Below are 12,152 nucleotides of genomic sequence, written 5' to 3' on the forward strand. Positions count from 1 at the left end.
GCTTCTTCCCGGGTACCAACGTGGGGGGAGGAAGCAAGAGGGGCCATAGGGGCGGGGGAAGCTCTGGGATGATTGAGGCCGTAATAGGCTGTAGGGGTTGGAAGGACCTGGGGTGGCTATAGGGGGCTCTATAGGTGCCAGGCTGGGGAGAGGCTAGAGGGGGTTGAAGGACAGTGGGCACCGTTCTATAGGGGGTGGCTCTAGGAGACTGGAAATGTGTGAAGCCCCTTATGGCTCCCTGGGTCTTCAGAGGGTGACCTCTGGCCGCCCTGCAAACCTAGCCAGGCCCTAAATATAAAGGGGGTTGGATTTCCCCTTTGGCCCTGCCTCCTGTGGCAGCAACAGCCACAAAATCACCTTCCGGTTGTTTCCTAAGCCAGGACGGAACCGTCTGCTTCCCCGAGCGAGTGAGTCCTGCTCCCAGGGAGACACCTGTAAGGCCGGAGTCTGGTGAGAAATTTGTAACCCCTCCCCCAGCCTGCCCCAGTTGAGTCGCGTCACCAACCCCACGTGAACGGAGTCCAGCTCTCCCAGATTTACCCCCGTGGGAATTGCCACAGGTCCCAGCTGCTTGGGTCCCGTTATGGCGTTTCCTGAACCGAAGCCCCAGAAGACAGAGCTGCCAAAGAAGCTGGTGCAGACTCTGGAGTGCAAACAGGGAGCAGTCAGGGCAGTGCGATTTAATGGTGAGCACATCCTCACGGGTCCCATAAAATGAAAGAGTGGGGACTACGAGATTGGAATGGGAGCCAGGACTCTTGGGTTCTGTTCTCAGTTCTGGGAGCGGGGTCTAGTGGTTAGAGCAGTAAGTCAGCGCAGTGAAGGCTATTTAGGGACCCATTGTTGCCAGCATGTCAAGAGCTTAGGCCAAGGCTACTCAACTTTAAAGCCCCAGGGGCCACAATGATACTCACAGCACATGCTGAGGGCCGCAACTTAAATGTAGTTTAATGTACGTGCAAATATATGGGGCTTCACGCAGCTTCTTTCACACTCCCAACACCTCCTCCCTGGGGGCTAGAAACACTGGCACCCTGTACCTGTCTGTTCCAGCCAGCCCGTCCACTTGCATCTTTCACTGCTCACCCCACCTGGGAGATGCCTCGCCGTTGTGGAATGTGTTCCCAGTGGAGGCCACGTTCAAAGGATCCCACCCGTGGGCCGTGTGTTGAGCCCCGTGTAAACCCCAACTGCACCACGGGCTGCGTATGGAGTAGCCCTGGCCTACGCTGTTAGGATGTTGCCTATTGTGTCCTGGTGGGAATGAGGGGAGTCTGTGTCCCCGCGTAGGTTTGCTCTTAGGTTCTCCCATCATTTTGGGGAGCTTGGGGACAGCGGATGAGCATGCATGAAGGAGTTGGGCTAGCAAGCAGCCATGCAGAGGGAGTGGACATCAGAGAGGAGAGTGCAGATGTGGGGTGGAAATGCTGGATGTGGGGCAGACACTGGCAGCTGTGGTCTTACATGGTCCTTGTGCATCGTTCTTTGTCCCGTCTCCCACAGTGGATGGAAATTACTGTCTCACCTGCGGCAGCGACAAGTCCTTGAAGCTGTGGAACCCCCACAAGGGGACCGTCCTGAAGACCTACAGCGGCCATGGCTATGAAGTGTTGGACGCGGCTGGGTAAGGGCAGGGGGTGGACTCCACTTCTCTCATAACCGACAGGATTTCAGGAGTGAAACCACTTTAGAGTGTTTGGTTTGGAAGTGGTTAGAGTGGGGGAGGAAGGGGTTAATGGCAGAGGCGGAGTGAGGACTCCTGGGTTGTGTTCTGTCACTGATTTGCTGTGTGGCACCTCCCCCTTTGGTGCCTCAGTTTCCCCATCTGTAAAACAGGCACAACTACACCGACATGCCAAAGAGATGCAAAGCCTCCCTGCACGGCCAGCTCCCCATGGTAGAGCCTAACCTTGTCTTCCTGTTTCCCCCACAGCTCCTTCGATAACAGCCAGCTCTGCTCCTGCGGGGCTGACAAAACGGTTGTCCTGTGGGACGTGGCCACTGGGCAGGTGATCCGCAAGTTCCGAGGCCACGCTGGGGTGAGGCCCGTTTGGTTATGGCCATGCTGCCTGGGTTGGGGGTCGATGCATGTTCCATCAGCCAGCCAGCCGGCTACGTGTTGGGGAGGGGCCCAGCTGCCCTCTCCCTGTCCCACTGGGACTTGGCACAAGCCACAGTGCAGCTGGATGCTCCCTCGCTTACTACACCAGTCCTGGGAGGGTCCTTGCTCCCAGCCAGGGACTGAATCGAGGGGGGACTCCTAGAGGGGTGTGTGAGCATTGCAGGGTGGTGAAGCAGCAGGGTTGAGTTGCTTGTAGGGGGCAGCTGCAGGGGATGGGATGGGGGCAGTGTTGGTGTGGCATGGGAGGGGGAGATGCTGATGAGCTGGGGCAATTGCTTAGGGGACGGCCCAGCAAGTGCAGGGCCCCATGCTGCAGCTGCGACTCTACTCAGCCCCGGCTGTCTGCCCACCCCCTCTCTCCACCCACAGAAGGTGAACTGTGTGCAGTTCAACGAGGAGGCCACTGTGATCCTGTCAGGTGAGCAAACCAGCTCAGGTGCCCCAGCTGACTCGCTAGCCGGGGGCTAGGCCCAGCGAGGGCCTTGGCCAGGCTGTTACTCTCCCTCCGCTCTGTGCTCCCTCCTAGGCTCCATCGATTCTAGCATCCGGTGCTGGGATTGCCGCTCACGCAGACCCGAGCCCATCCAGATCCTGGACGAAGCCAAGGACGGGGTGTCCAGCCTGAAAGTGTCGGACCACGAGATCCTCTCTGGGTGAGGGGAGGCACCACGGGGGGAAGGGAGCTATAGAGCCCAGTGTGAGTTAGAACTGCTGGAGGAGCCAGGCACAGACCAAAGACTCGCCGGAGCTGGGAGAGGAATTCCCTCAATCAGAGACACGTGGCCTCAGGTTTGCCCTTTGCAGGGTGCCACATGTGGGAATGGAGCTGGTTCAGGGGCTTGACTCCCTCCGCTGCCTGTATCCCCAGGCGCTGCCCTGGCAGTGCCTCTGCTGGGCCTCACTTTCTGTTTTCCCTGTAATCCCCAGCTCTGTGGATGGCCACGTGCGGCGCTACGACCTGCGTGCAGGGGAGCTGTGCTCGGATTACGTTGGAAGTAAGTGAAAGAACGGCTACTGCCAGTGGGGGCCATGGCAATCCCCAGGCAGCCCCGCCGAGCCAGGACAGGCCACGGCCCTAGAGCAGAGCCTGGGTAGGAAACAGCCGCCTGGACTTGCTGGAGAACTCCCCAGGAGTCCTACACCAGCATAGGCACAAATGCCCCCTCGGGATTAACCCCTTCACCCTGGAGGGGGCACCAGCTCCTGTTACCCCAACGTGGGGGACAGGCAGGCAAGGAAATGAGTCACCGGCCTTTCCCCACACGGGGCACTGGCTTGGCTCTGGCTCCAGCCCCAGCGCAGGGTGTTGTCTGGTTCAGCTTTCACCCACCCCCACGCTTCTGCTGCTTTGTCCGTGCAGGCCCGGTCACCAGCGTGTGCTTCAGCAAGGACGGGCAGTGCACGCTGGCCGCCAGCCTGGACTCCACCCTGCGCCTGCTGGACAAGGACACTGGGGAGATGCTGGGAGAGTAAGTGAGCCCCTAATTTCCTGGGCAGATTCCCCCTCCCTGCCCCCAGCACGGGGCAGTCAGTCCTAGGTCCCCTCTCGCACACGTGTGTCTGTCTGGGGTAGCCCTCCCACCCCATCTGGGTACAGACACTAGCTGGTCTGCAGGTGAGCGATTGACTCTGAGCTCCCCCCCCTCCCCCCGGCTGAAGCTCCCAAAGGATTTAGGCACCTGCCTCACTGAACTCAGTCCCACCCCTCGGCCATGCCAAGAGCCAGCCTGGGACACTCACTACCAGCAGAGGCAGGAGGATGCTGTGTCATCCGCACCAGTGGTGAGAGCTGGCGGGGGTCCAGCAGGAGGGGTCCCTGCTCCCCCCCTGCAGACCTGACTGGGCTGCTCTGCTCCAGATACACAGGCCACAAGAACACGGCCTACAAGCTGGACTGCTGCCTGAGCGAGAAGGACACGCACGTGGGCAGCTGCTCGGAGGACGGGAAGGTGTATTTCTGGGACCTGGTGGAGGTGAGTGGGGCTGGGCTGGTCTAGGCCCCGGCCCTTCCTTGCCCTGGGGTCAGGCCCCTCCTCCCCCCAGCCCTTCTCACTCTGCTCTTCCCCTCCCCCACAGGGCTCCCTGACACTGAGCCTGCCAGTCAGCCGGGGCGTGGTCCAGTCCCTCTCCTTCCACCCCAGCGAGCCGGGCCTGCTCACTGCCACCGAGGGCCACGTGTGGTTCTGGAGGGAGGAGTCCCACGAGGCGCAGGAGCCGACGCTGGGCTGTTGAGCCAGGGCAGCTGGCCCCCAACCCAGCCAATCACACGCGGACTCAGCTTTGGGGCAGCTGCTTTATTGAGGCATGGCTTGGAGTCCGGCGCAGGGATATTCTAGACTCTGCGGGCTGCGTGGCAGGCAGGGGTGGGACGAGCCGGGCTTCTTGCCCTACACGGCAGCTCAGACCCCAGCCATGCAGAAGCCCAGGCCCTGCCCCATGACCCTACAGCTCCTATTTACAGCCGCATGCCCCCTGTTACCACAGCCCGTGGCAGAAGGGACCAGGCACTAACATTAAAGCCTCTCCATGGATGAGACCCCCTTGGCTTTGGGGTTTTATATCCCCCGGCCCTCCCATGGCGCACCCAGGCCCAGTGGTGGCACCAGGCCTGGGCACAGCCACTGCTGCGGGGCCTCCTTTCCACGTGCCAAGCCCCCCACACACACACTTGGGCACAAGCTGCCATCTGGGCCATTCCAGCAGCAAGTGACCCCCACTGGAAGGGCTCAGCCGAGCCAATAGCAGGGGCCCAGCTCACGTGTGGGGCTCCCCCCAGGTGCCCTAGAGCTAGGAGCATCAGGCCTCCTCCATTAACTGGCACGAGGGGCTTTCCCCCACTCTGCGGGTGGGGCACTGGACACAGCAGCTCCGGTTCATGCACAGCAAAGCTGGGGGGCAGGGGCATGAGCTGCTAACCTGAGCGAACAGCTGGCTTGCTGGATCTGCCCTGCTGTTTTCAACCGAGGTTCCCCCCTTTTCACCCAGTGGCAGCGGGGGGGGGGGGGGGATGCTGGAGCACAGCTGTTCTCTCCCACAAGCCAATAATAAAATCGTTTTCATTAAGATGGGCCCTGCAGCATCAGGTCCAGGCCTGGCCCAGCCACCCAAAGCCTCCAGTCAGTAAATGAAATGACCAGAAGGAAGAAGTGGCCCCATCATGAGTCTATGGGGCCTAAAGGGGGGGGGGGGGAGCCAGGTTCTGCCAACCCCCAGTGGGCAGCAGGTCATGACCCTGCCCTGGCCTAACGCCTCAGTGCGCTGAGAGTCACAGCCCTCCCGGGCAGGCAGGGCCACCCGCCGGGCAGCAGCTGAGCTGGGCCCGGCCCAGAAGCCCAGGCATGCTCCAGGGGGCTAAAGAGAGAAGGGGGTCAAGCCAGCCCCTCCCCCACTTCCCTCCTGCCTTCCCCCAGTCTGAGGGCCCAGGAGGGATCCCAGAGCGAGCCCGGCACAGGGCCAGAGGCTGGGGGGCAATCTCTGGGAAGAGGAAGTTGAGCTTGGGTAGCAGCCCCTTTGCTCCTGGCCCAGGGCTTGCCTCCCCATCCAGCCCCCCCCCACACGGCGTCAGTCCAGGGCCCTGCTGGGCCAGGCTCAGTCGTGCTGTTTCTCCAAGACAAAGGCGTTGGCTTTCTGGGCGAAGGTCTCAGCCACCAGCAGCGGGAAAACCAGGGAGGCGTCGGCGTAAACCTGCCAGCAGGAGAGCGACGGGGACGTGAGTGCAGCCACCCAGACCCGCCCTGGCCCCTCCCCACTCAGCCCCCACACCCACCTTCACTGGCTTGGCGTCTATGCGGATCTTCCCCCAGGACACGGCCTCGTCCGGCCGGGCCCCCGAGTCGGAACCGTCAAACTCCTGCGCCGTGTTCACGTAGACAGCGTAGTCGGCACCGTTCCTCTGCAGGGCGGGGAGAGGGGGTGTGAACCAGGGCGGGTTCTCCTGGGGGGCAGCCCAGATCCACCTCCCAAGTATCTGGGTGCTACATTTAATCCCTGAATTGACTGTTGGCCTCCAGCTAGAGCATGGTTCTTCCATACACCTGGTTTAACACATCCTAGCCCAGCCTATTGGGGGGGCAGAGGACAGACAGGCCTGTGCTAGCCCAACCCGGGGGGGGGGGGGGGGGGGGGCTCACCATCAGGTTGGCGTTGGCGATGTGGTGTTTGACCAGCCCCCCTCCCAGGATGATCATGCCCGTCTTCTTGGCAAAGATGGCCTGGGTATTGATCAGCCGGAGATCTGCCAGAGAGAGAGAGATATCACAGTGACCCCTTTCTTCCTGCCACCAGGGACAGAACCCAGGAATCCTGCCCCGCCTCACCCCCCGATCCCGGAGCAGGGGTAGGACCCGGGAGGCCCCGACTCTGTCTGGGGCTCAGCAGGGGGATGATCCGTAGGCTCTGCCGTACTGGAGCGAGGGTGCCCAGGAGCTCAAGATGAAGGGGATCCCCTCACTTCCACCCCAGCACCATAGGGAGGGGCCCACGATTCTGGCCCGCTCTAAGCCAGGGGCTGGGAGGGAGGCGCTGAGCGATCAGGAAGGGCGGAGAAAGCACCGTGCCCAGGAGGGGGGATAAATCACCTTCCACGATGTCCAGCACCAAGCCGGGGTTCTTGTAGGAGTGGAAGAAGATCATGTCCCCCAGGGAACCGTCTGTCAGGGCCGGGCTTAGCACCGGGATGTTGTTCTGCAAAGGGGCACATGGATGAGATGGGGAGTGGGGGCAGGACAGAGGGGATGGGAGGGGGAGCCTGGATTATCCCCCCCTTCAGCAATTGATGGGGGGAAGACTCCCTCAAATCAAAGTAGCATTTGTAGGGGAGCAGGGCCACTATTTTATGGTCCAGTCCAGACCCCTGCAAGTGAACGCGGGAACCCCATCATGCTGAGAGCTGCATCCCCCCCCCCACACACACACACCCTTTTCCTGAGCAATCAGGCACATGCCAAGGGATGGGCCCTCCCCCAGAGAGCTCAGCCTGAAGAGAGAGCAGGTAGGAAGGGAAACAGGCACAGAGAGGGGGAAGGGACATGCCCGAGGCCTCCCACCAGACCAGTGGCGGAGCTGGGACTAGACCCCAGCGCTCCCAGTCTGGCCCACCACTCGCCCCACTGGGAAACTGTCTCATGTCAGGGGGGCAGCTGGAGCCAGGGGGTGGGAGAGATTTGCTGCCCCCTGATGTGGATGCCCCACACCCCAAGCAGAAGGGCACGAGACCAGGGAACAGGCTGCTGATCCTCACCCCCCACCAGGTGGGACCCAGGAAGACTTGGTCCATTTCTGTGCCAGTATCTAGCCTGCTCTTAAAGGGGCAGCGCTCCAAGCAGCCCATCAGCCAGGCTCTTTTAGAGGGGCACTCGGGGGGGGGGGGGGTTCAGCTAAGCCAGGCTGTACCCTGGGCATGGTTAGCCCGGACCCTGGGGGGAATGAACAGAAGCGCCCTTGAAGCACAGGACCACCCCCCTCCACTGACCTTCTGTGCCCAGTAATAGACCGATTCGGGGTTGTTCATTTCCTTGCCCAGCCGTGCGATCATCTTGGACGGGGTCCACTTCACCCCCTGCAGGGCCCAAGGGCCAAAGCTGCAGTGAAAGCGCCCCCCTGCAGTGACCCGAGCCCCGCCCTGCCCCCCAGCTCAGAGACTTGGGGCCCACCCTCACAGCTCCCCACCTGGCAGCTCTCCCCATTATGGTGCAGATGGGGAAACCGAGTCACAGAGGGATGTGCCTCACCCAAGGTATAAGACCCAAGAGTCCTGATTCCTGGTGTCCCACCCACCCACCTTCTGCTCAACCCACTGGACACCCCCCCTCCCCTACACTCCATTCCCAGAGCCCAGGAGCCCTGACTCCCAGCCCCCTTCCTCCACCCATCTGCACATGCCAGGTATTTTGGCAGGGGGTTGAGTAGGGATCAGGTCAGAGACCTTCCCAGTGTCCTACAGCCGCAGCCCCTCCCCAGGACACTCCCCCCCCCCCCCGCCCTCACCTCCATGTTCTGCTCGGCGACCATCTGGTCCAGGATGGGCATAAGCCAGTCTTCGAACTTGCAGTAGTTGTCGTTGGGCACCAGCAGGTTCCCGATCCTGGAGACAGGAGCAGGTTCATCCCCAGCCCTCCCCCCCCCCCCAGCCCAGCTGGGCTCAGCCCCTCCTCCCACCCCAAGGAACAGGGACACCACTGGCATTTCCTGATCCCCAGGGGGGGGGGGGGGCACAAAGAGGATCATGGCTGGATGGATCCAGGGGCTGAGAACAAATACAGCGTCTTTCACTTCTAGAGCATCATTTCCTGAGCCCAGCCTCCCCCTCTCATTCCTGGGCCCCACTCCCAGAGCAGGGAGAGAACCCAGGAGAGTCCTGGCTCCCCTGCTCTAACCACTAGACTGCACTCTCCTCCTAAAGCACTGACAAGGCCTGACTCCTAGTCCCCCGTGACTCTAACCACTAGCCACTATTCTCCCCCAAATCAGGAGTCCTGCCTCCCAGCTGTTACCCCAGCCCCGCCTGTACCTGTTGATCCCGCTCTCCCGAAGCTCCTTCCCTCGCAGGCTGAACTCCCCCACGTAGGTCGGAGCCAGGCATTTGATGAGATCTTCTTCCACGCCACCCGCTGTCGTGACCAACACGTCCACCTGCATGGCACAGGGACCCCAGCCTGTCAGAACCCCACCCCAGGGAGCCCTCCCACTGATCATCAGGTGGGAGAGCCCAGCTCTGTGGTGGGTGAAGGGAATGGGGGGGCCATGACAGCAGCCTGGGTGGCAGAGCCTGACATACAGGGGCACCTCTGGATGCAGGTGCTTAGTGTCAAGAGGGCACAGAGGGACACGGGAGCAGGGCTCAGCACCTGGAGGGGGCAGGGGCCTTACCATGTTGTGCTGCACCAGGTAGCGGATGGTCTCGCGGATGCCGGAGCTGATGAGATTGGAAGTGAAGCCCAGGAAGATGGTGCAGCCTGAGGGCTGCCGGCGGCAGGGGTTCAGGTCTGCACGGGTCTCCTCCTCCTCCCCCAGAGGCTCCAGCTTCGCCGCGATCTGGGAACCAGAGCAGCCCCACATCAGCAGGGCCATCCCTATCCATGCTGATGCCCTACACAGCCCTGCACTGAGGGGACTGTGGGGGCAGGGGGAGGGCTGCCAGCTCTCCCAGACCGAAGGTCACTGCTGCAAATGAGTCTGGTTGGGAGAGCTGGCAGCCCTAGGCAGGGCGGGGGAGACGCAGGGGCATGGGCCCGGGGAGCAAAGAACAGCCTCGCAGCTGCTTCTCTCCAGCTGTTGGCTACCCACCCTACAGGGGCCTGGCTGGGGAACGGGATCCGAGCTGCCACAGAGCCCACGGGCTAGGGGGCTGGCCAGCCAGGGGAGGGGGCTGCTACAGCCCATATGCAGCACCCAGCTGCATGGGCACCGTGCAATTTGGTGCCCCACTCAGCTGGGTGCTCTGCGTATTGGCAGAGACGGGCCTGCCCGGCTGCTGGGTCGGGGAGCGCAGACGCCCAGGCCACCGGCCCCCACCCAGGTCTCTGGCCTCACAGCGGGGAAGTGACCTGCCTGCGGCGAGCGACACGGAGCCCCGGAGTCCTGGCGCCCCCACAGCCCCCCCCGCTCACCATCCTGTTGATCTCCTGCACCGCCTGCCCGAAGCTGGTGGCCTGGAAGCCGGTGGTGAGGTAGGACTGGAGCAGCGCCCGGTGATCCAGCCCGCGCCCGAAGTCGTAGCCCCGCACCCGCAGGCTCTCCTCGGGCAGGACGGCGCTGGGCTTCAGCACGGCCGCCACCGCCGCGGCGGGGAACCCCTCGGCCGCGCTCTCCATGGGGCCTGCGGAGACGGGCCGGGGTCAGCCCCCCCGCCAGAGCCGCCCCCCCCGCGAACCCCCCAACCCCCCCACGAAACCCCCCCCCCGCGAACCCCCCAACCCCCCCACGAAACCCCCCCACCCCCCCGCGAACCCCCCAACCTGCCCACGAAACCCCCCCGCGAACCCCCCAACCCCCCCACGAAACCCCCCGCGAACCCCCCCAACCCCCTCCGCGAACCTCCCCACGAAACCCCCCCAGCCGCCCCTCCCCCTGCGAGCCCCACCAAACTCCCCACGAACCCCCCCGAGAACCCCCCCAACCTCCCCACGAATCCCCCCCGAGCCGCCCCGCGAACCCCCCAACTCCCTCCGCGAACCCCCCCGCGGAACCCCCCGCCCGCTCCAGGCCCCGCCCGGCTCCTACCTGCGCCTCAGAGCCCTTCTCGCCCCGCTGTCGCGCTCCTGGCCGCCGCCATGTTCAGCCCGGCCGGCTACGGCAGCCCCGCGGGGTCAGGACCGCGTCCGTACGCCTGGGCGCCGCCATGTTGCCCCTCGAGCGCCCCCGCGCGGGGACCGTATGCGTGGGCGTCGCCATCTTGAATAGAAGCCACGTACGGGAGCCCTGCAGGGTCAAGTGTCCTCCGACCCAAGAGCCCAGCGCCTACGCCAGGCCCCTTCAAACACCAGCCCAGCCGAGCTGAGCCAGCCCCGCACTGGACCCCGGGCGGGGATGGATCCGGAATCGATTAACCGATAAGCGAAAGCACGTCGGTTAACGCTATAGAGACCACCCGCCTTCCCCCGCGTCATCCTGCAGCGGGGAGTTCCGCTGGTGCGGGACTGGCAGGGCCCCGCTCTTCACCCAACCTACAGCCCATGGGGGCGAGACCGGCGTCCTGGCTGCCCACCTCAGATCTCCCCACCTCCCCCCGCTCCCCAGCATCACACGGGCCTGAAAAGGTGCAGCTGCTGCTCCCGTGGGAAGTCCCGTCCCAGAGACCCCCGCCCAGGGCAGCTGGTCCATGCGGGTGGAGGGGGGGTTCCAGCCCTGCAGCAGCCCAGGGCGCACACAGAGATCAGCCTGTTCTGGCCTCCAGCCCGTTCACAGGACGGATTAGAGGGAGCCGTCCTGCAGGGAGCACTAATTGCCCAGGAGGTGGAAGCTAAATCAGGCCGGCATGTTCCTTTCACAGGTGACTGGGCCCGGCAGGGGGCCCAGCAGAAAAACAGATACTGCCTGGGACAGCTGTGAAGTCAGCTCCGCAATAGGGAGGCAGTAGGTGCCTGACCCCTTCCTCCATTCCAGGATGGGGCACCCTGCTGACAGCTCTGGAAGGACAGTGGAGAGTAGGGGGCAGAGCAAGGACGTGAGCAGCAAGCACTCACACTCCAGGGCCTCCCCAAGACAGGAGGAGAATCCAGGAGTCCCAATTCCCAGAATGCCCCTGCTCTAGCCACTAGACCCTACTTCCCCCTTCCAGGACAGGCGTTAGGAAGCAGGACCCCTATGTTCTGGACCCATCTCTAGGAAGGCCTCCCTTGCTCTAACCACTAGTCCCCACTTCCTTCCCAGAGAGGGGACCCCAGAAGTCCTGGCTCCCACCCCTTGCTCCAACCACTAGTCCCTGTTCCCCAGCCCACCCTCTGACTTTGCTCACCTGCCTTTTGACCCCCCCAAGGTCTCCAAGGCAGGCACTAGGACAGGGGTCAGGCCAGGATCTCCCCCGTACGGCAATCCTTCATCAGCTCCAGGCATATGCGAGGGTGGGGGGGAAGGAACCAGGCCATGTGTCCACAGCAAAGGGCCAGCCTGGGATTGTTCTGGGTCCCAAAGAAACCATCCCTCAGGGACTGCAGGGAACTTCAGTGCTGGGCCAGGCTGGCAGCTGGCAAACCCTCATGGGAGAAGAGCACGAAGGGCAGAAGTGAAGCCTCAGTTACCCATTCTGTTCTCAACCCCCCCTCGGGTGGAAGGAGGATGCCACGTCTGCACAGGGAGTCAGTGGCAGCCTGGAACAGTCGCTGCAGTACCCCCGTGCCTCAGTTTCCCCACCTATATTTCCCAGGAGGGGTGCTGGGAAGCAGAGGGTTACTACAGTGCGAGGGCAGACAGACATACACCCCCGCACTGCAGGGACCCCAGTTAGCCACAGCAGCCGGTTCTGCTGGGGAAGGGGCCTGCCCCAGCCAGCTCGTTGTGCACAGGCAGGAAGGCCCTCAGGGATTGGGCCAGA

At 63.2% G+C, this 12,152-nt stretch overlaps 2 protein-coding genes across 4 annotated transcripts; one reads left to right on the forward strand and one right to left on the reverse strand.

Moving 5' to 3' along the window:
* Positions 1 to 27: 27 nt before the first annotated feature.
* WDR83 (WD repeat domain 83) lies at positions 28 to 4,658 on the forward strand. 3 transcript variants are annotated; one of them, XM_006111858.5, is made up of 10 exons: positions 28 to 450; positions 561 to 686; positions 1,504 to 1,624; positions 1,934 to 2,039; positions 2,492 to 2,540; positions 2,649 to 2,775; positions 3,050 to 3,117; positions 3,483 to 3,591; positions 3,981 to 4,095; positions 4,199 to 4,658. In XM_006111858.5, the coding sequence occupies exons 2-10, from the start codon at positions 584 to 586 to the stop codon at positions 4,352 to 4,354; spliced, it is 954 nt and encodes a 317-aa protein (XP_006111920.1). In that variant the 5' UTR covers positions 28 to 450; positions 561 to 583; the 3' UTR covers positions 4,355 to 4,658. The 3 variants fall into 3 exon arrangements, with proteins under 3 accessions (XP_006111920.1, XP_006111922.1, XP_089630783.1); XM_006111860.5 differs by having other exon boundaries at positions 28 to 434; XM_089774657.1 differs by having other exon boundaries at positions 28 to 686.
* DHPS (deoxyhypusine synthase) lies at positions 4,402 to 10,499 on the reverse strand. The gene is made up of 10 exons (XM_075902427.2): positions 10,343 to 10,499; positions 9,730 to 9,938; positions 8,990 to 9,154; positions 8,631 to 8,752; positions 8,108 to 8,204; positions 7,593 to 7,679; positions 6,700 to 6,805; positions 6,253 to 6,356; positions 5,889 to 6,014; positions 4,402 to 5,806 (listed from the first exon to the last, which is right to left on the reverse strand). The coding sequence occupies exons 2-10, from the start codon at positions 9,931 to 9,933 to the stop codon at positions 5,711 to 5,713; spliced, it is 1,107 nt and encodes a 368-aa protein (XP_075758542.2). The 5' UTR covers positions 9,934 to 9,938; positions 10,343 to 10,499; the 3' UTR covers positions 4,402 to 5,710.
* Positions 10,500 to 12,152: the final 1,653 nt, after the last annotated feature.

This window comes from Pelodiscus sinensis, chromosome 31 (assembly GCF_052426305.1).
Source record: "Pelodiscus sinensis isolate ZL-2025 chromosome 31, ASM5242630v1, whole genome shotgun sequence".
Lineage (NCBI taxonomy): Eukaryota > Metazoa > Chordata > Testudines > Trionychidae > Pelodiscus > Pelodiscus sinensis.